The sequence below is a fragment of the Brassica napus genome, chromosome A5, assembly GCF_020379485.1.
Source record: "Brassica napus cultivar Da-Ae chromosome A5, Da-Ae, whole genome shotgun sequence".
In the NCBI taxonomy this organism is placed as follows: domain Eukaryota; kingdom Viridiplantae; phylum Streptophyta; class Magnoliopsida; order Brassicales; family Brassicaceae; genus Brassica; species Brassica napus.
Window position 1 is genome coordinate 21,654,653 of NC_063438.1, and position 23,001 is coordinate 21,677,653.

At 37.9% G+C, this 23,001-nt stretch overlaps 3 protein-coding genes, 1 non-coding gene and 1 pseudogene across 4 annotated transcripts; 1 reads left to right on the top strand and 4 right to left on the bottom strand.

The window, feature by feature from the left end:
* The first annotated feature begins 29 nt into the window (after nt 1-29).
* Nucleotides 30-1,634, top strand: LOC125608952 (annotated as a pseudogene).
* Nucleotides 1,544-2,683, bottom strand: LOC125608954 (B3 domain-containing protein At3g18960-like). The gene is made up of 3 exons (XM_048779618.1): nt 2,469-2,683; nt 1,808-2,240; nt 1,544-1,738 (listed from the first exon to the last, which is right to left on the bottom strand). The coding sequence occupies exons 1-3, from the start codon at nt 2,598-2,600 to the stop codon at nt 1,665-1,667; spliced, it is 639 nt and encodes a 212-aa protein (XP_048635575.1). The 5' UTR covers nt 2,601-2,683; the 3' UTR covers nt 1,544-1,664.
* Nucleotides 2,684-4,460: 1,777 nt separating this feature from the next.
* On the bottom strand, nt 4,461-6,253 carry LOC125608955 (magnesium transporter MRS2-4-like). The gene is made up of 3 exons (XM_048779619.1): nt 5,762-6,253; nt 5,276-5,682; nt 4,461-5,065 (listed from the first exon to the last, which is right to left on the bottom strand). Exons 1-3 carry the CDS (start codon nt 6,075-6,077, stop codon nt 4,526-4,528), a joined length of 1,263 nt encoding a protein of 420 aa, XP_048635576.1. The 5' UTR covers nt 6,078-6,253; the 3' UTR covers nt 4,461-4,525.
* Nucleotides 6,254-7,453: 1,200 nt separating this feature from the next.
* Nucleotides 7,454-7,538, bottom strand: TRNAY-GUA. Its single transcript is given in 2 exon segments — nt 7,454-7,489; nt 7,502-7,538. It is a non-coding gene; the product is annotated as a tRNA-Tyr (tRNA).
* Nucleotides 7,539-8,924: 1,386 nt separating this feature from the next.
* Nucleotides 8,925-13,940, bottom strand: LOC106451916 (protein JINGUBANG-like). The gene has a single exon (XM_048779620.1). The coding sequence runs from the start codon at nt 10,659-10,661 to the stop codon at nt 9,285-9,287; it is 1,377 nt and encodes a 458-aa protein (XP_048635577.1). The 5' UTR covers nt 10,662-13,940; the 3' UTR covers nt 8,925-9,284.
* Between the last annotated feature and the right edge of the window lie 9,061 nt (nt 13,941-23,001).

Sequence of the window (23,001 nt, forward strand, 5' to 3'; positions counted from 1 at the left end):
GAAACTAACTATTATTAACTGAATTTAAAATGAATCATCTTATATAGAATTACAAAATCTATCCGCACTCAAGTATTATTATAAAACCTAAATTGGTCTATAGGGCTAAACCGAAAACATCTGTTCCAAACTCAAAACATTCATGCCTAAATTTCAGAAACAGAGTTGTCCGTATGAGCTCTGTTTTTCCTGGACCAAGACTCTTGTCCTTATTACACCGAAACTCAAAAACCCTAGCTCAGGCTAAGCAAATCCATGGTCAACTCGTGATTCACGGCTGCCGAGACAACTCTCTCCTCGGCAAACTCATAGGCCATTACTGTTCGAAGCAATCTACAGAAAGCTCCAAGCTTGCTCATTCACTAGTGTTCCCTCGATATAGTAATCCTGACAAGTTTCTCTTCAACACATTGCTTAAATGCAGCAACCCAGAAGACTCTATACGGATCTTCACCAACTGGGTATCAAAAAGTTCGTTGCTTTATCTCAACGAGCGCACGTTCGTCTTCCTCCTCGGCGCTTGCGCCAGGTCAGGTTCTTCTTCGCGGGTCGGGAGGATTGTTCACGGGATGGTGATGAAGCTTGGGTTTCTCTATAACTCTGAGTTGATTGGAACCACTTTACTCCATTTCTATGCTAAGCATGGGGATTTACGTTATGCGAGGAAGGTGTTCGATGAAATGCCTGAGAGAACTTCTGTTACATGGAACGCAATGATCGGAGGGTATTGTTCGCATAAGGACAAAGGGAATCACAATGCGAGAAAAGGGATGATTCTGTTTCGGAGATTCTCTTGTTGTGGTGATGGAGTTAGTAGACCTACTGATACGACCATGGTTTGTGTTCTTTCAGCCATCTCTCAGATGGGTTTGCTTGAAGCGGGTGCTCTTGTTCATGGGTACATAGAGAAACTTGGGTTTACACCCGAAGTTGATGTCTTTATCGGTACTGGACTTGTAGACATGTACTCGAAATGCGGCTGCTTGAACAGCGCTATCTCTGTGTTCGAGCTAATGAGAGCGAAGAATGTCTTGACATGGACCTCGATGGCGACAGGGCTAGCTCTCAACGGAAGGGGGAACGAAACACCGAGTCTTCTAAACCGAATGGCGGAGTCTGGTATCAAACCAAACGAAGTAACTTTCACTAGTTTGCTTTCGGCTTACCGTCATAACGGTCTTGTTCAAGAAGGGCTGGAGTTGTTTCGGAGCATGAGGACAAGGTTTGGTGTCACTCCGGTGATTCAACACTATGGATGCATAGTGGATCTTCTCGGCAAAGCAGGGCGGTTACAAGAAGCGTATGAGTTTGTGTTAGCTATGCCTATTAAACCGGATGCTATCATGTTGAGAAGTCTATGCAATGCCTGCAGCATCTATGGAGAGACTGTATTGGGTGAAGAGATCGGAAAAGCTCTTACCGAGATGGAACAAGAGGAAAAGGGTTCTGACTGCGAAGATTATGTTGCTTTGTCTAATGTGTTAGCTTCTAAAGGGAAATGGGTAGAGGTAGAGAAGCTGAGGGATGAGATGAAAGAAAGAAGGATCAGAACAAGACCTGGTTACAGCTTTGTTTAGACATAATCAGAAACTAATTCGCAGTTCCAAGTTCATTAAGTACAATATTTTACATTACACAACAGAAACACATGCAACTCTGCTCTGTTAAAAGAACTGTTGTCCCCTGAAGACTCTTTTGCCGTCTTCTTCTTCCTCAAGCAGTTTCATCCCATCAAGATCTACACAAACATAAAGAAATTCAGATCCTTAACCTTCATACTCATCATAAGGGGAAAGTCTGTTCTTACCGTTTAGAATCTTATCAAACTCGTCGTCTCTTGCTCTCTTCTTGCGGTTGTGTTCTATACCACCACCATTCACAGATTGGTCATTTCTCCTTGTAGCTTGAGTTCCACGAAACCCTTCGTCTGTAACGTCCATTACATCATCGTCGCTGTCGCTGTCACTGATATGAACTTCATCCAGAGGATAGTCAATCTCACAAGCCGAAACATGGAAGATCATAACACTGAAAGTTGAGTTTCCTTTGTAGTCGAAGAAGAGAAAATGGCCTTCACTGATGGAATGAGCCTCTGCAAACTCACTCCAACCGCCGTGTAACCAAATCTCTTCACCGATCCGCTTAAGCTTTATAGAACGCCTGAATCCCACAGGAGTCTCCACTGTAACGAATTCAGAGAGTGTAGACCCTTGTAGGTTCACAAATTTTGGTGGAATCATCTGTTCAGACATGAAGTAACAAAATGTTAGATCTTGGATTATCTGCATGTCTTAAGAACAGTTTCTAAATCTTAGGTATCCCTTTTTAGATTTCTAATCCAACAAAGAAATGGAGTCTTGTCTAGCAAATCTGCTGATATAATCTCAAGAAGTGTAAAGCAACAAAAAATTGAACCAACAACAACACATGCATGAAACTATGTTTCTACAAGTGATTTATCTTATTACCATCATGTTTCTCTTCATTGTTGAGGGTAAAACCACGTTCCAGAACTTCTTCACAGAAGAATCTGGCTCCGATGGTGGCCGGCGGTGAGAGGCTGTGGTGACTCCGGCCTTCTTTTGCCGTGTAGTAACCATTTTTCCTCCTTTTTTTTATTATTTTTACTTTCTGAAAGAGAGAAGCAGAGTGGCGAGTTAAAGCCAATAAAAAGAGAAACCGAGGACTAAAAGTTATTTGTCGTGATGTTGTAAGATTTCATCTGACAAGTGACAAGAGAAGCTACTTTAATTTTTGTAGTTTCCCAAGATTCTCTCATAAAAGTTTTCACCATTCAAAAAGTAGTCGTCTTGATTAGGTAAAAGATTATTAAAGTTACTGAAGTAGGGTATGTCAAACCACAAAAATCAGAGATAACCCTTGTTACAATTTGGAAAAGGCATTTAAAAGCAAATACAGATTAAAATATAGAGTTTTAAACTATATTTTCCTGTTAATAACCCGTTTTTAGCAATTGTTATATAAAAATGTAAAAAATGAAAAAGGAAGCAATAGATTGAAAAATGAGACATTCATGTACATTGTCGTTTGAAATTTATTATAATTAAACATTGGTAAACGTATCCCTTATATATTATTTGAGAAGCATTACAACTTCTTTTTGTAGCCACATGTCATCACTAGGATGATTCTTAGAATCATTAGAGAAATATGTTGGTCCATCTAATTATATAATAAGTTTTTTTATTAAACTAACAATAAATTCATTATTAATGTACTTCATTATTTCCTTAAATAAAATTTACGGAATTGCCTAATGTGGCTAAAGTATATATGACATTAATGATTTTGAATAATAAAGATTTGATAAAAATTAGTGTATCTTTTATCATATTTGTTTAATTTTAAACTATTAAATAAATTAAACAACCACAATAACCGTATAATAAAAAAAATTAGATTTTTTTGTATATGTTATATTTTGAATTTTGAAAAGCGACTATAAATTACTAAAACTGTTTAAAGTCTTACATTCAAATGATTACAAAATTATATAAGTGAAAAGTATAATTTAATTAATTATTAAGATTGATATATATATATATATATCGTTTTAAATTAAACTATAAACCATATAAAATACATAAATCTTTTAGTTTCAAAATTTACTTTGAACAATTTTTTGGTAAACGTTTTGAACGAACATTGATAACTTATTTTTTTTAATTATAAATTATTAAAACTATTAATCTCACAATGAAAATTTTGTTATCAGTAATTTAAATTTTTCTCTATAAAAGATACAAATGATCAAAAAAAAACTATATGAAGATGGTTTCGGAACCAGAAGAATGGCCAGCATTTGAAAGCTATATGGAAGACATTAAGCTCTTAAAAAGAAGTTTCATCAACTCAAACATCGTTCATGTACCACGGGTGGAGAACCTACGGGCGGATAGCTTAGCACGCAGTGCTAGGAAACAACCGTCTTTCGTCGTTCACATGGATATGGAGTTACCGATTTGGTTTACAGAGTCAAGTTGAGTCTGTAAATGTTTTTTGCTGTCAAAAAAAAAAAACTATATGAGTAGAAATCATCATTTAATAGACATTAGTATTAAAAATATACTATGTATGTTAGTATCATTTAAATTTAATTACATATCCTATCAAATATTAAAAAAAATTAGATTAATAAAATTGATTTATATGTTCACACTAATTTAATTATATATTTAATAGTTACTGACTTTTAATTATTCAATATATATTTATTATTTCATAATATGTAAAAATATTTAATACATAAAATAATTTTTATATATAATGTTCATCCCGCGCAAGGCGCGGGTCTTAACCTAGTTAATATTGTATTTGAGTATTTCTAACCAATATTGGTGCTTCTACAACTTTGGCTTTTGTGCCATTATTTAGTTCGTTGATATATATAGTGAAGCTTATCATTAGCACAGATAATAAAGAGATAAATCAAGCAAGACTAGTTACATCAAGATATGTATTGAACATGTGGCAATGAGTTCTGATTACAAGTGAGAAAGAGTGATTATGAGCCAAGCAGCTTCTTCCACCTTGCGTAACCAAGGGTGAGCATGAAAAGCACAACGCAAACAGCAGTAACAGTCGACAGAAAGTAACCAAAGACATCATCCATCTCATACAATGGACAATGTATATTCATTCCGAACAAGCTTACCAACAAGGTGTTTGCAGTGATCGCAAACGAGGCTATGGTCAGCGTAAGTTGCAGCTGAATCATTTCGTTACGTTGGTTATCAAGTTGTATGTTCACGTAGTCTTCTGTGTCGTCAATGTACTCCCTCACCGTGAGAATCCTGTTCCTCATTCCCTCTAGTTGCATGAAGTATGCCTCCAGCAACATCTCTAGATCCTCCACGTCGTCGTCCTTCGTATTACTCGTCACCATACTGGAGCTTCTGTTTGATGTGGCCCGGCTAAGACGATTTGATGCGGTCTCACCAAGTTCTGCTTCGGATTGCTCGTTCTGCTGGATCCATTTCCTTGTTAAGTACAAGTCTGCCATGTCTTCGTTGTCATCTAACAAATGTTCGATTTCATCTCTCACCTGCATCAATTGTTGAAGAAAAAATCTCACATCGGAAATAAAAAATAAAAAAATAAATTAAGTAATATACAAAAGATTTATCGTTCATTAGTTTTAAATTTAAAGTTCAGAAAATTTAATATGGTATCAGAATATGGATTTTGCTTTGAAGTTTTACCTTCCCCTCCACCACAACAAAAAATATATAGAATCATGACGAAATGTTCAAACCTTTTGTACACGGGCTAGCAAGCGGGTGAGATTACTTTTCAAGCTTCGAACGTATTCAAGATTCTCAGTGCTGACATTCTTGGTTAGTTCATCAAGAACAGGCCAAGCTTCTGTCTCAAGTGCATCAACGCTCGTATCAAGAAGCGAGCAGACAACCTCAAGCGCAATCTCGAGAACCTGGAACTCAAAAGGAAGCTCACTCTGCAAACCCTCTCCAGCTTCTTGATCAAGAAGAGAAGAGGATTGCACAACGTTTCCAGAAGCATCAGTGTTCTGAGGAAACTGCTGCTTGAGTCGTTCAACGAATGGAAGAACTTCAGGACGGAGAGGATCCAAGAGCAGCACTTCTTCAGCGGTAACTATTAACTTTATGACTTCTAAGTTCACAACAATAGCTTTCTCCCTCGCTGCACAGAGCCAGAGATACATACATGTATTAGCTTCTATATCAAGAATGGGTTTATACTTTCTCTCTATATATTATACCAAGAATGTTAGAAGAGTGAGAGAAGACAGGTCCAAGAATCCTTAGATCTCTAGGGGGGACAGAAGCACGTTTGATGATTGTACTCTTGTCGCATTCCACTACTTCCATAGCTCCAGTCCGATCAAACCTCATCCACAACCTCGCTCCTCCAGCTTTCTTCTTCGCCGCCTTCGCAGCAACCGCAGCTGGAGTGATCGGCGTAGGAGGCGGTGAAGACGAGATGAGGCTACTCTCTGCTTCATCCTTAGCCGCAGTGCGCTTCTTGCGGTGGCGGATGCTGGAAAGACGGCGAAACGACAAGTTGCCTTCTCCCATTGCGATCGATTATTTGTAACTATCGGAGCAGAGCTCAGAGATCTTGCCGCTTCTTGGCTTTGTCAAGTTCCGACAGATTGTTTCTCTACCGTAAACGTTAGTGAGGAACAGTGTTGGTAGTTTTGTATTATTGTAGTGGTTCAAAAAAATATCCAAAGATCAGGCCAACGAATTAAAATGAGATATGTTTTGGGTTTTGTTTTCTAAAAATATATGATGAGCAACCAAAGATAACCAAAACACAGCTCTCGTTTCTCTCCTAAACACCCAACGGAACCCTAGCTCCGGCCCGGTTAATCCGGTGCCGGAGGCGCCTCTCTTTTCCTCTCCCTCTTTTTCCTTTTGCTTTCTCTTCCCCTTTGTCCTTAGTCGATATGCTCGTTACTCTGGTGGGATCTCCACTTGATGCTCCTCTTTGACGCAGACGGTGGCAAGATCTGACGATCTGGAGCTGCGGCGAGGCTAACGAGATGACGTGGGAGGACGAAAGTCGGCTTTTAGGGTTTTCAGAGTTACTGGATCTGGTTTTTCCCCTTTTCAGATTCACGGCAACTCCGACTCGGCGACGGCGCGTGGCTACGAAATACACTTCCTTCACCTCGGATCTACGTCCATACGTGACGGTGAGACAAACGAAGGAAAAGTAGACGGCGAACAGACAGAGTTTGGTCTTCCGGGATCTCCGGGAACACACGAACAATGGCTCCCGCAGACTAATGGGCAAAGAAGAAGATACACTCTAGCGGTGGTTCGTGGCGGTGGCTTATACCCTAGCTCTGAAGGTTTCTAACTTATGGTACGAGCTCCGCTTCTCTGAAATTCGGATATGGTGTATCGACCCGCGTTTTGTGCAGCTGGAACCCGACTTTCATTCGGATACTGTGTCCGTTTTTAGGCTGAGGGTCACAGCGGTTGAAGACCAACAAGATGAGGCTATCTCGACTACGCATCTACGGTGTTGAAGCTATTGGATCATGAACTTTGATGCCGATTATTAGGGTCCTTTAGCTAGTTTTAATTGGTCTCGGGTATAGTTCTTAGTCCTGTTGTGTTAGTAGGCGTTGTTGTACCATGAGGTCGAATTAGGAGGTTGAAGAGAAGGATCAGTCCGGGTCGTGGATTGATCTCTTTCTCATTGTGGTTCAAAGTACTTTGAGATTTAAATTAGGTAGCGTTGGATCCAATCAAGTGATTCAGGGTATTACTAGATCATCTCAAAGTACTAGTGGTTTAAATTTCTAGTGGTCAAATCTTTGTATCCACAAAATTGGTGAAATGAATGTTGACGTTGAGCCAAAAAAAAAAAAAAAAAAAAAGATATGATGAGCTGGTTTTTTATTCACAAAAAGTCCAAAAGAGTGTATAAAAAAATTAATTCCGACCTGCCGGAATCGAACCAGCGACCTAAAGATTATCTGCAACTACTACAGTCTTCCGCTCTACCAACTGAGCTAAGGTCGGTTACGTTATGTTAATCAACATAATAGTATATTAACTATGAATATAGTATCCTTTAAAGGGTTTTATTAGTTCTAGTTGGAGCTCTGAGCTTAGATGCTGAGTGCGTGCGTGCGTGCGTGCGTGAGTGTAAAATCATTTTTGTTCTTAAATCGTGATGGTGTTTACAAATTATTCCATCCTTGTATTTTAATACGATACACGGAGCATGTAGATTCCTAAGGTTTAGATGACATTAATACTGAAATAGAAAAGTGTAGTTTATGATTAATTTAAAAGACCATTCATAGTCTACCATATGAAACTATATATATATATAGTAGTCCGATCCAGTTTATGGGGTTATTCCTTCTTAATTAATATGAAATCAAATGGACAAGAACCTAGTGGACCTTTGCCTAACTACGTTGGAGAAGCATAATTAACATCTCGTCGTGTGTAAACTGCAACCTTCTTTTTTTCTTTTTCTTTTTCTTCTTTTTATTTTGCTCTAGGAAAAGACATACTAGGTTTTATGCGAAAGTTATATAGAACATGCTCATTGAATAAACTTGATAGCAAAACTGCATAATTTTAGTCAATTGGCTGAATGACTCATGTTGGAGGTTGAAGGACCATGATTAGAATTCTTCATATATGATTTCAATACCACTGTTTGATGTATAAAATAACAATAACACATGATGCTCCACAGATTTTGAGAAGTCCACTAAACATTGGTTCTTCCACTCCACTCCATTTGAATTTGGGGTTTTACCGAACAATTGTGAGGCGGGGAGGGAGGGGCACCATATGACTACTCCATCACATACATTTTCGAACTTTGTTGTTAAATGAGAGAACCAGAGTCGGATACACTATCGTACCTAGGAATTCACACAGTACTGTAAGGCGAAAAAGTAACTTTCCCACTCTTGTTAAAGATCAACTTAGGTTTGGCTAGTTTTCTTGTTTGTTCCTCCACTACAACCTTTGAAAAATTAAAAGCTTCTGCAAGACCTGGTTTGTATCCATTCCAAATCTGCCATTCTGACTTGGCCAAGAAGAATGAAAGGAGCATAAACAAGGGAAATGAAAGCAGCAGATGCAGTAAGAAGAGTAGCAGTAGAGGGAACGTTCTTTCTTGGCCTAGTTAATTGTATGTCAATGTAAATTTGTAGCTTGTTTGATTTACGTATCCTATGGTCGCTAGTGAGACATTTTACATAAATTCATGAAGAGACCAATAAAAATTTTACATCTCATTTTTCAACGGCTAAATCTTAGTCAACAAAGAAAACAAACAAATCAAGTTAACGTACACATTACAGGTCTAAAATTCCAAATTTATCTTTAACAATATCAGTTTAAATTAACCAATATTGCTTTTTGAACGAATTGCATAAAAAATATAAATAACTTTGATATTAAAACAATGAAATAATATACAGGTTAGTTGCCCTTTCTCTGAACATATCAGAATCATTCCCACCTTTTATGTTTCTTTAATCTTTATCAAACGTAATTCAAATATGTACAGTTTGCAATGAAGCAACGAATAAAATAGAAAAAAAACATTCTAAACCTTTTAGATACTTTCATGACGTGGCAGTCCTTTATTTGTCTTAAGATCTGCTTCCTTTTGCCGGCCATAAAACTTGTCTTGACCACAAAGACACGAACAACATATCCGGCGGAACATTCTCTTTTTCCGTAGTCTCATCCCACGCGCTAAGACTGCGCGTCACCTCTCCTCCTCCTCGACGCATCTCAGCCAATCACCGGAGGCGCAGTCTCCGTCACGCGCCACACCTTCACCGATTTATCCAAGCTTCCACTATACACTATCCATCTTCCCTCGTTGCCATCTTTCTCCCCTTCTTCCACCGCCGTCAAACACTTGACGGGTCCCACGTGGTCCGTCAACACCGAGAGACACGAGTGACTCCCATCGCCGTTCCTCCTCCACACGCAAATGTTCTTATCCGCTCCGCCGCTCAGCACCAGACTCCCGGCGGCGGCGAGGCAGAGCACCGCCATACGATGGCCGCGGAGAATCCCGCCGTGAGAAAGATACTTCTTCCCTTCCCAGAAATTAACGGAACCGTCTGAAGTTCCAGAGTAAACAACACACGCCGTTAAGTTAACCGCTAACGCCGTCACAGCGTTCTCTTGCTTCATCAACACGTTTGCGAGAAAATGCTTCGTCCTTTTCCCTTGAAGCTCGCGTTTCCACACTTTCAAAGTTCCGTCGGCTGAGCCGGTGAACACCAAGTCGTCGAACCCGGCGGCGACGGTGTTGACGGCGTCGTCGTGAGCCTGAATCGATTCTAGGCATTTCGAGTCTGAGAGTCTCCAGACTTTGAGAGTCTTGTCCCACGAACCGGAGTAGAGTAAACCGAGCTCTTCGTTCAGGCTTAGACACGAAACGGCGTCGTAGTGTCGTATCTTCAGAACGTTTTTATGGCGACGAACCTGGACGTAGTTCTTCGGGTTAACCGATTTGGTCAGAAACTCCTTCGTACTCGGTAAGCTCCCGATCCGTGAATATACTCCGGTTCTTTTCTTAGACCCTCTCCAAATTCGAATTTTACCGTCTTGATGACCGGTGAAAATCCGGTTATTTCCGGTTGTCACAATCGCTTTAACTGAACCACTGGTTGATTTAAAACCGGCGAAGTCCTTGAGATCTTTCCAGACCCGAACGTTCTTGGAATCGGATCCGGTGAATAGAAGATCTCCTGAAGCAGCCAACGAGTAGACATGACCTTCTTGTCTCACGATCGTACCGACCAAACCGTTGTCTGAATCATCATCTACGTTTGGGGTCGTTTGGTAGATCCAAGGAGACTTGTAATACGGAGAGTAAGTCTGGCTCCACGGAGATGGAGACATAGTGGGCGTCGTTGTCGTGTCGGTGTAGTACGGAGAGTAAGTCTGATTCCATGGAGATGGGACCTGGTTTGGAGACGATTCGCCGCTCGTGGTCGAAGCATAGCTTTGAAGTTGTTGGTTATTGACGCTGGTGCTGGTAGGATCGATGACATCAGCAGCATGACTCTGTTCTTCTTCGTCGGTGTTTAAGAAAGCAGCGAAAGTGGGTCTCCGGTGATGAGTACCACTGGTTTCTGCAGCAGCTATAACCATATTTTCCTCTTGATTAGACAAAGAAATGAAGAAAGCTATAAATGGAGTTGTTGTGGGGTTTGTGTTTTCTTTAAAGAGTTTTAATTTCGTTGTCGTGTGGGGGAAATTTTGAGGGGAAAAAAAGTTTGAAAAATTGGTGAGATTTTTAGAAATAAAAGAGAGGAAGAGGAAGTTTGGTTGGGATTATATATAGAGAAGCTGAAGGAGTAAAAGTTGGTGAGCGGACGACGTGGGTTACTGACGCGTGGCTTTGAGACTGGAGACGTGACCGTCACATACCCTGAACGCCAGTTTTCACATGAGACCGTATTGACCATAATTAAAATTAAGACTGCGTAATCAACACTTCTTATGGATTCTCTTTTGTTTAAGAATCAACATTTTAAATGGCTTTAAAGAACTTTTTGCTTTGTTGATTTGAAGAGTGGACGGTTACAAGGCAATGTTCAAATTTTACTTCATTTTGAAATGGAATAGTAATACATTATACATTTGTGATAAACCAAAAATAATTGCATTATTTCATTTATAAAATAAATTCATTTATTACTACGTAAGAATATAAAATAAAATAACATTAGAGAAAATTTTACTTCAAATTCTATTTTACAGTAAAAAAAAATGAAATTGGAGATGCTGGTCCTGTTCGTTTGGTGGTCGCTAGCGTCAGCGACCAGAGTCCGCGACCAGCAGCTGCGATTTGATGTCGCCACTAGTTGTTCGTTTCACTATCGCGCGACCAGCGACTACTCGCTGCGACAAGTCGCTGTGCTGTTCGTTTGATTGTCGCGCGACAGATCGCTGCGACTAATCGTTTTATGTTATTTTTGTTCGTTTTTTTCTCGCCAGCGACCAATTAATTTTTAAAAATTATTTAATATTTATTTCTAGATATTTAGTTGTTGTATTAACTAAACATAAATAAATTTTATGAACTAGAAGTCAAATGTTAAAAAACATCTTATATGTTATAATATCATAAATAAATATTATAAAACTGATAATTGACATTAGAATTTAAATGTTATATCCGATCCGGATCGAACAATTTCCTAAGTCACAAGGTTATAAGGCGACCGCGAGTTAATAACTAATTAATTTTTTTATGTAAGACTATATTAGCTATATAAAATATATTTTATGTTTTAAAAATATTTAGAAAAATACTTTACTTTAGTTTTATTTATTTTTATTTTTATTTCAAATTCAAAATATATCAAGACTTAAAAAATTTAAGTATTTAAATGTCTAAAGTAAATAATAAAATAAAAATTTATATCTAAAATAAACCAAAAATAAAACATTAATGTTAATAAACTGTCGGTAACATAATAAACTAATACTAAACCATATCAACTAGTTGCTCAAAAATCATATCAACTAATTTTTGGCTCTTTCGATTATCGTTCACTTTATTTTCTTCGGGTTTGTATATGAAAATATTCATAAAAAATTAACTCATCTAAAAATCATAAATAAAATGATATTTTTTTTAATCCAAACCGAATTACATATTGAGTCACTGGATTTACCGATTTGACCGCGGGTGGTTTCAAAACACTGCGTGGTAGTCACAAGGTTTGGTTTTAATTTGTTAATTTTGCTCAAACTAGTGATTGTCCTCGTAAACCTTAAAATATGAAGTTTTTATAAACTTATTGTGGGAGAACTACTACTGGTCTTAGTTTACAAAAAAAAAAAAACTACTACTGGTCTGTGTTTAAGTTGAGACAATTGTGGGTGTGAGTCCTGCTTTTGCGTTTGCTATGGTATCTTATGATTTGATTTCAATTCTTTCACAATCATTAAGTTTTTACCCTTAACCTGATTAAAATAGATAAATTGATTCCAACAGATGACCTGATTGGTATGTCATGTATCACTTCCACTTTAAACTGAGAATCAACTACGGACTAAAGCACCATGATTTCAAAAAGTGCACTTGGTCTCTCACACCATTGTATTTGTTTAACAGCAAGGCTTACACTCATAATGAAGCATTTCTTTCAACAACACAAGAAATTCAACATCCATGTAAGGGCTCAATGGTTAGTCTTGACCAGTCCAATTTGTGAACTCAAACCAATATATTCCTCTTCTCTTAACCTGAGAACTCATATGCTCAAGTTCTCTAGTAGATGAACATCACTAATCATTAAAGACATCAATTAACTAGTCAACGTTTAATCAAACTTACACACTAGGTTTATCTTACAAATTACCAACTCAAGAAGACAAGCATAATCATATAGCTTGGACGTGTGTGAAACAAGCTCATATGTTTCATCTTCCCAAACTCATTACAAAACCAGAATCTCACTAACACACAAAAGTATCAGTAACTCAGCGTCAACAAATTCATTCTTTAAAATCCAAAACTTATAAAGCAATAAAATTTCAAATCAAATCCGAAATCGCGATTTACACATCTCTCAGAAAACAAAATCAATCAAAACCCACTAACGAAAACTAAATAGAAAACTACCCAGCTCAATTCAAAAATTGGACAGAGAAAAACGGCCATAGCATAACATTCAATAAAACTCGAACTGAAGCAAATGACTAGATGGAGCTTTTCTCGTCGCTGTAGAGCGCTATTCCAGTGAAGAGATGATGCTTAGAGATCAGATTAAACAGAGGGTTAGAGATGAGAAGAGGCTTGGAGAAGTCGAGAGAGAAAAGAGATGAGAAATAAAATTTCAGATTAATGGTATTCTTTTGTAAATTGGCTAAAATATAAGGGGTGTTTTTGTCATTTTAGTCTTTTAGGATTTTTGATCGCAGAATTTTGATCGCTAACGCTGAAAAATTCAGCGACCAAAATTTTATGTCGCCGAACGCTAGCGACTGGTCGCTGCGACAGGTCGCGGAGCTAGCGACTGCCAAACGAACATGTTTTAGACGCGGACGCTGGTCGCTGACGCTAGCGACTGCCAAACGAACAGGGCCGCTCTTGTGTGTATTAGGTTTTATGCTGTTATGGTTATATATAAAACTAATTCGAATAATAAACAGATTAAATTGATGTACAGTTAGCTACAAACTGAATGATTATTGATTGACTATACATTTTCACACTTTCTGTTCTAATAAGATACCAGAAGAGTATAAGGCTCGTTTATCTAATTTTCTTACAATTTGTTCATCATTTTTATCTTAATTTTGTTAGGCTTACTGCATGATTATCTTAATTCTGAAACTTAGTTACATCGAGTTTTTAAAATCTTTTAATCATTTCAAATATGAACTCTTCAAACTGTTAACTAGACAATCATTTGTTATTATGAATTAAAAGTAGTACTAAAGAAAACGTACATATGAAGCTCATTAACAACGACAACAGCAACAACTATTCAAAAGTATTAAGTTTAAACGTAATGCATATTAATATTGGTTTGGCAATGTGAAAATACTTGTAACATGAGATGCGTCCGTACAAAGATTCGAGTTTTTTCTAAGAAGTGGGTTCGACAATTCATAGTAATAGAAGAAAAAAGACAAAGCGTGTGTGTCTATGTTGGCGGCTGATCATCTTCACACGGTGCATAATAACGGTAAATACTATTCTCCAAGCGGTATTGGTTTTTATTACTTGGTTTATAAGTTTATGATATTTTGACATGTGAGAGAGCAAAAAAGGTTTTCTTCCAGATGTTGACTTTTCTGACTGCCCATGAACGATAGAAAGTTTTCCAAAGTTTGATGGGCCTCTGATATTTTTCTCTGTTAAAATCGTCTACTCGTACAAATCAAGCAAGTTGCAAACGGCAAAAGAATACAAAAAAAAGCAAGTTGCAAAACTTTTTTTCTCTATTGTTGCAATGTGTTTTCGTTTTAAAAGTTTATTGAACACAACCTATCAACGACTCTGTCTCTCAAACTATTTACAGCTGGTCTTATTCGTGTTGATTGACTTTCATTGCTAAAGAAGAAGATATTTTCTACGTAAATTACATTTTTGTATATCTTTGGGGGCAGTATGAGAATCTTTGTAAATAACTGAACAACTTGTTTATTATTGATGTGGTACATGAGTTTATATACAACTTTACTCGACCATGTAGATCCTTATCTATAGGATCTTGTATTTATCTACACACTTGTCATATATATCTCTAACTTATATCATCATTATCCAATACTCCCCCTCAATTTGGGAAGATGGAAATTTCGAACTCCCATCGAATGCAACAGCTTCTCAAATTGGACTCTGCCAAGTGCTTTGGTTAGAACATCTGCAAGCTGCTCATTCGTTCTCACATGAACCGTGGTGATCAACCCTGCCTTGATTGAATCTCTGACTTGATGGCAATCAGATTCCACATGCTTCGTCCTTTCATGAAAAACAGGATTAGTAGCTATGTATATTGCTGATTTACTGTCACAAAACAGTCTAACTGGATCCTTAAGAGACGCTCCCAAGTCATGTAACAAGCGTCTCAGCCACTTGATTTCTCTTGATGCTTCTGCCATGGACCTGTACTCTGCCTCAGCTGAGGAATGTGACACTACATCCTGCTTCTGCGTTCTCCATGAGATAGCTGAGTCTCCTACCATTGCTACATAAGCACTCAACGACCGTCTGGAAGTGGGACACGACTGCCAGTCTGCGTCACAGTATACTGATAGACTGAGATCGGGGTTGGAGCTCAGAAGAATTCCCTGACCTGCAGTTCCTTTCAGGTACCTAACAACTCGAAGAGCTGCTTCCCACTGCGCCACCCTAGGCGTTTGCATAAACTGGGCCAGAATATGAACAGAGTACGAGATGTCTGGTCGCGTGATTGACAAGTATATTAGCTTCCCCACCAGTCTTCTGTATTGTCCTGCTTGTTGAATGAACGGACTATTATCTCTCCCAAGTTTGTGTTGCTGCTCCATTGGGGTTGTACACGGTTTGGCCCCTAACAATCCGACCTCTGCAACTAGATCCAACGTATACTTTCTTTGTGTAAGCATAAAGCCTTCACTTCCTCTCCCAACTTCAATGCCCAAAAAATACTTGAGCTTTCCTAGATCTTTCATGTGGAAACACCTCCCAAGATATTCTTTGAATTTTACCAGAACATCCATGTCATTCCCACATACTAACAGATCATCCACATATATGAGAACTCTAATTTCAACATGGCCCTTAGTATACATAAACAGTGAGTAATCTTCATATGAATGTTTGAAACCAGCGTTTGTCAATGCCTCGCTCAGTTTCGCATACCAACACCTCGGAGCCTGTTTTAATCCATACACAGCTTTGTGTAGCCTACACACTTTCTTTGGATCAGAATGGGCAAACCCCTGCGGGAGTTTCATGTAAACTTCTTCTTTGAGTTCTCCATGCAAAAATGCATTTTGTACATCCATTTGGTGGACAATCCAGCCTTTGCCTGCCACTACACGCAACAAGCTACGGACAGTAGTCATCTTAGCCACCGGCGCGAATGTCTCAGTGAAATCTACCCCTTCTACTTGTCTGTTCCCGAGAGCCACCAGTCTTGATTTGTGTGTCTTGACTGTGCCATCTGCCCTATACTTGTATTTGTACAACCACATATTGCCAATGGCTTCCTTTCCTGGTGGCAAGTCAACAATGCTGAATGTTTTGTTGATATTAAAAGCATCAATCTCATCTTTCATAGATTCTCGCCAAACGTCATACTGCACAGCTTCTTTATAACTCTTTGGTGCAACTCCTTTGGTCACTGCAGCTAGAAATGCTGTGTGCCTCTGAAAAATTCTCATCAGACACATAATTTACCAAAGGGTATGGTGTAGAACTCGTACCTGAGACCTTCATCGAAGACTCTTGATCTGAGCTGAGAAGAACGTGATGGGTGTTGTCGAGGCACTGCGCATTGTAGCTTACGTAATCTCGTAGTTTCACTGAAGGCATCTTTTCTCTGTGACCTCGTCCTAATTCTGTTTCTTTTACTTCTTCACTGCTGGTTGTCACTGGTTGATCACCCTCTGAATTGTTACTTTCGTTGAGTCCATCTGGTTCATTAGACTCATTTGTCTTTGCAGACTTACTCTCCTCCATCGCCAAAACAGCATCATCTGCTGTAGTTACTTGTTCTGCTCCTTCTACCATAGGAGCCACGCTTTGTTTCTCCTTAACCACATCAATAGAATCACTCCCCCTGTCTTCAGTATCCAAGATAGAGTTGATGATCCAATCATCATCAGGTCCCCCAATCAAGTTAGTTTCATCCACCTGAGCCGACTCTGTTTCTTCATACGGAAAAACGTCCTCCTTGAACACAACATCGCGAGAGACGAGAAACTCGTTTGTCTCTACATCATAAACTCGCCATCCTTTCTTCCCAAAAGGGTATCCTACAAAAACACACTTTCTGCTTCTAGGACTGAATTTATCTCTACTCATGTCCTTTCTATGCATATAGCACAATGAGCCAAACACCTTCAGAGAATTGTAATGCGGCTTCTTCTCAAATAAAACTTCATATGGTGATTTCCCTCGCAGGATTTTTGAAGGAGTCATATTGATGACATGAGTTGCCGATGTTATTGCTTCTCCCCAAAACTTCACAGGCAACTTGGATTGAAACAGCATTGCTCTTGCTACATTAAGAATGTGCCTGTGCTTCCTTTCCACTCTGCCATTTTGTTGTGGAGTGTAGACGCAAGCCGTCTGATGTATAATGCCATTGTCAGCAAAGAATGTACTCAAGCCAATAAACTCCTGTCCGTTGTCACTACGCACTGTCTGCACACTTTTACCAAATTGTTTTTCTGTATACTTACAGAATCTTTCTACTACTTTCCGCACTTCTGATTTTGCAACCATCAGATAGGTCCACACGGCCCTGGAGTGATCGTCTACTATCGTTAGAAAATATATTGCACCAGTCGAGGAAGGCACTCGGTAAGGACCCCATATGTCCATATGTATTAACTCAAAACACTTTGTAGTTTTATTGCAACTTTCGAAAAACACATCCCTAGTTTGTTTAGCTCTAAAACAAATGTCACAAAGACTGGAGCAAACATTATTCTTAACACCAGAAATCATAGGTAAAACAGAGAAAGCTGGGTGTCCTAATCTTTGATGCCACAACAACTGATCTGCATTGCTCTGAACCGCATTGCTTCTGGCCATTGAAACATCCTTGAAGTAGTACACCCCATCACGTTCCTCACCTGCTCCAATCAAAGTCTTCGAAGAACGGTCCTGCAATAAACATATAGCATCAGTAAACAAGGCGAAACAGTTCATATGTCTCAGCAGTTTAGAAACTGATATCAATGAGCACTCCAATCCCGGCACATATAACACATCCTTAAGTGAAATTGTTTCACTTAGCACGAGATCACCCGTGCTCGTTGAGGTCGTGGTTCCTCCATCAGCGAAACCCACAAGACAAGGTGGCGTGTTCCTCACGTTCACAAGTTGAGAGAGCTTTCCGGTCATATAGTGTGAGGCACCTGTGTCGATAATAACATCTCCAAGAGTTTTACCTGATAGTTTATCATTACCACCATTCGACTTCCCTTCTTGAATGATCTGCGTGATTTTGTTCCATTGATCAGGAGTAAGATCGTTTGGAGCAGAGCCATGCGAGCTAGTTGCAGTTGCTACATTAGCAGCTCCACGCCCGTTACCTCTACCGTAACCTCTTCCAGTACCTCTACCACCACCATGTCCTTCTCCACGTCCTCTCTGTTTCTCAGCAATCCACTCTGGATAACCCACAAGTTGCCAACAAGAGCTCTTCTCGTGGCCTGGTTTCCCGCAATGGTAACACACCCTGTCTCTAGACTTGTTTCCTTCACTGTTTTTCACACTTCCACCATTAGCTTCATGATTCTCACTCTGTTGATGCTCTCTTCTTGCAACAAAACCTATTGCCTCCTGACTTGTTTCTCGCATTTTAGACGCATTGAGCCTGGCTTCCTCCCTGATCACTTTCGCATATGCTTTACCTAGATCAGGTAGATCATCTGCTTCTATAATGGCAGTCACTACATTCCCGAACTTTGAATCATCGAGTCCCATAATGAACTGATGTACTCTTTCATCTTCTCGCTCCTTCTCGTACGTAGCTGCAGCAGAGCAAGTACACGCAGGCGGTGGTCGGTACGTCTGCAACTCCTCCCACATTACCGCCATGCGTCCATAATAATCAATGACAGCTTGTCCATTCTGACGACAAGAAGCCAGCTGCTCCATCAACTGATGTACTCGTACTTTATTCCCAACATCAAATCTCTTCTTCAGATTATCCCATAACTTGTGAGCGTCGGTAATAAACGTCACCGTAGACCTCACTCTCGGCTCTATCGACGATCGTATCCAACCCACGATCATAGAGTTAACACTCAACCATGCTTCCAGGTCTTTGTTGTTCTCATATGGTTTTGCTAGGCTTCCATCAATGAAGCCGATTTTCTTCTTTGCTCTCAACGCATTCATCATCTCCATCGACCACTCGTTGTAGTTGTCTCCTTTTAACTGTACGGATGTGATTAAAGCACCCGGGTTATCTGATGAAAACAGCGAGTAAGGAGACACCACAACGCCTTCACCTGACTTCACCACAACTTGTTTATCTTCGTCGCCCATGGTGATGAAATAAACTTGAAAAACTGAGTTTGCTTAATGAGATCTAGGCTCTGATACCATGTAAATAACTGAACAACTTGTTTATTATTGATGTGGTACATGAGTTTATATACAACTTTACTCGACCATGTAGATCCTTATCTATAGGATCTTGTATTTATCTACACACTTGTCATATATATCTCTAACTTATATCATCATTATCCAATAATCTTCTATAACGTATGAGTTCGTACATATAATTGTTCAATTTAGACGGTTGATCAAGAAAAAACTTAGACGGTAGAAATTATAAAAGTTTCTAATGAACATATATATGCCTCATTTGTATGCATCTAACGATCTTTAATTTAAAATAAATAATTTATATCATCTCGTCGACCAGATAAAAATTTATAAAAATGGATTTTAGTTGGTAACTAACAGAAGACTTACAAACTAACATAGGACTTATAAACTAACACAAGACTTACCAACTCAACTAAAAAAAATTTGTTGATCTTTTGGCACCCTGCTTTGAAAAGCTTCTTAGATGGTAGGATTTGATTCTGCAGAACCTTTGTATCCCTTGTGTCATTAGTTTCTAATGAAAACTCACATACTTCACAAAAAAAACTAACATAAGACTTTCTCATCATTTAATTTGTATAACGTTAATCGTGATAATAGATCTCGATTCAATACTACCCGAATTAAAACTTTAGATTCCTATTCTAAGTCATTTTAATTTATTTTATTTTTTTGCTAAAATTTGGAAGTCATTTTAATTTTGATGTTTAGAACCCAATCTACCTCTCTTTTTTTCTGAAACACAACCCAATCTAACTTGAATTTTGATTATTCATGTTAAAGTAAATGGAAATGGCGACATTCGAAGTGATCCGATCCTCTATTGTCAACCCCCCTAATAAAATTGAAAATGATTCTTTCACAGCTACGAGCTACCACAGTTTTGACATTTTAAGGTTTCATAAAGATAATATCATATCGTTTACCTTTTCCAATAATTAGTATCAGAAAAAATGGTAAATGTCAATGGTCATGGCCGCGAATTCTAGAACGACTGCGTTCTTAAAGACGTTTGTCAGTATGTGACCCATCGAATCCCAAAGCCTTTTACATTCACACGCGATACATCTGGTGGACGTTACTGTTACGATATGATCAATGCAAAACGAAGTTTATATTTATACGATTAAATCGAATATTCGATGTTCAAAGAGGTATGACCAAAATTATAATACATATTAGTATATTACCATAGATCTCCTTCAATTTCCGTTAAACCACGATTGCTAGATCGAGCTTGAATGATTCGGAATGCAATTGTCACTTTCAGTAACCAGAACTAACCACCGTTTTAATCAGACAAAATTACACTTTTTCTCCATTAGGAGTAGTTTACATTTTGCACGCCATTCATTTTTTTTTTTTTTGGTAAAACCATTCATTTGATCACACGACATGCATATTATGTGATAAGTTTGAATTATTATACGCAGTCGCTATCTAATACTATAACAACATTTCCACAAAATATTAAATCGTTGTCATGAACAACTATGGTACGTACGCATGCCGTCACAACTATGGCAAGAGTACAATCCCCATATATACACTATACCAATTACGGAAATTAAATGCTAATGACACTATAATTTTTACCACCGTACGTACATAATAGTATAATACTAACAGTTATCATTATTGTGAAAACGCCATTATGTGTTTGGAGGTTCTTCACAGGACAGCCATACCAATGGACAAATAAACAAATTTGTGTTACCCAGTTAGTGAGGAGTTCTGAGATAGTTACATATGGGATATTTTCCTTCTTCTGTTTGCATGGCTTAACTGATCCTAGTCGATATGCCGTCTGAATACAAACTGAACTTTGACAGAAACATTAGTGAATTTAAAATGTCGATATATAGACACACTAAACAAAGTACTTCTGTGATTTTTTTCTTGAAGTGCTTATATGATTTGCACGTTAAATATAGTGAAAAAGTATCAGATATGACACATACAAAGCTCTCATTGTCATCCATAATTAAATCAATAATACGAAGGGAGCATGGAAGTATAAGGACTTGATCATACAGAGTATTAGATTTGGTAGACTGAAAAAAGCTAGTTCAAAAAATTCATACTATATATATATATATATATATATATATATATATATTAATTACTTTGTTGTTTATTTCGTGGGTATTTGCACTAGATACCTATGAAACAAAACTAAATTAGTTACCCTATATGGAAAAACACTGTTTGATATTTCATAATCCCAAAATGTCCTTATTCCTATTTTACTTCTACTTCTGATAGAAGATACAATCTATCTTACATACACGTTCCTTCGTAATTATACTTTTACGTATGAAAATAAGGCAAAGAATAGTAGTTAGAATGTAAGAAACCATGCTTTTAAAAACTAACTTATCTCTTCATATATACTTCAGTTCTGTAAGAGCTGCATTTTCATTAAAAAAAAAAAAAAAAAGAGCTGCATTTTCATGTTGTGGTTCATCGTGTTTGATGATCAGATGTGTTTAATCACTTTTGTTTTTTTGCAAGACTTTTTGTTCATCGTTTGTATATTTTGCACAATAGGTGTTGTTGTTACACATGTTTATAGCGTAGCTTTATCATTTGGTGTTTAGGGTAATATTATCTGATCATGCTTAACAAATAACCATATGTGCAAATACTTTTAAATTATGCATAATTTTGCAATTACCGGTTATGTTTTGTATATTCACCTAAATGACTCTTATTTCTTTCTATATGTATTAAAAGAGTGTTGCACAAAAAAAATGTATTATAAGAACATATCCAACGGTCTAGAACTTTACACAAGATGCTTAACAATATAAAATAATATTTTTAATAAGGAGATCACTAATATAATGACATGTTTTCATACGGTCTTTGCAAAGTGTGTTTTTAGAAATATGATTTTTTTTTTCCACTTTTCTCTCCTTTTCTGTTATTTTTTTTATTTTTAAATAGTTTAGGAACTTTGGTAACATCTCCCAGTTGGAGATGGCCTACGCGTCTTGGGAAAAAAAGAACTTAAAATCATAACGAAGCGAAAACACGACCATATCTTTTCTGAAAACTAAACGAAATCGAGATTTCGATGGAGACATCACACATCACATGAGAGACTATTGCAAGGACATGTGTAATTTACACAAGGAAAAACTCTATTAAATAAATGTTGGTTGTTGAGATTTTAGTTGAAGTTGTAAATTAGATTAATCAATGGATATATACAGTGTTGGTTTAAGCTTGGAATAAACTTGAAATAACTTGAGATGGAAGCTACCTAATCCTAGAGTGATATGGAAGTTTGTAAGGATTAGGAAATATTGATTTATGTTAAACCTAAAGTGTTTAGGAAATATTGAAAGTGTAATGTCTATATATTGAGACATATGATGAATGAATCAACTCACGGATTGTGTGAAGTGATTAAGCTTAGGTTAAAGCTTTTGATTGAATAATAAGAGAAGGACTTCTTATTAAGATTGTTTGTGATTCTATAATTGGTATCAGAGCAATCAGAAACTGAGAGCGTGACACTGCGAAGAAACACAAACACCATGGCCGATGTCAAGGATGAGATCGAGACGAGCAGCAAAGGAACCGGACCTTCGTCCATCAAATTCCCAATGTTAACCTCCTCTAACTACACCGTCTGGGCTATGAAGATGAAGATCGCCCTTAAAGTCAATGAAGTCTGGGAGA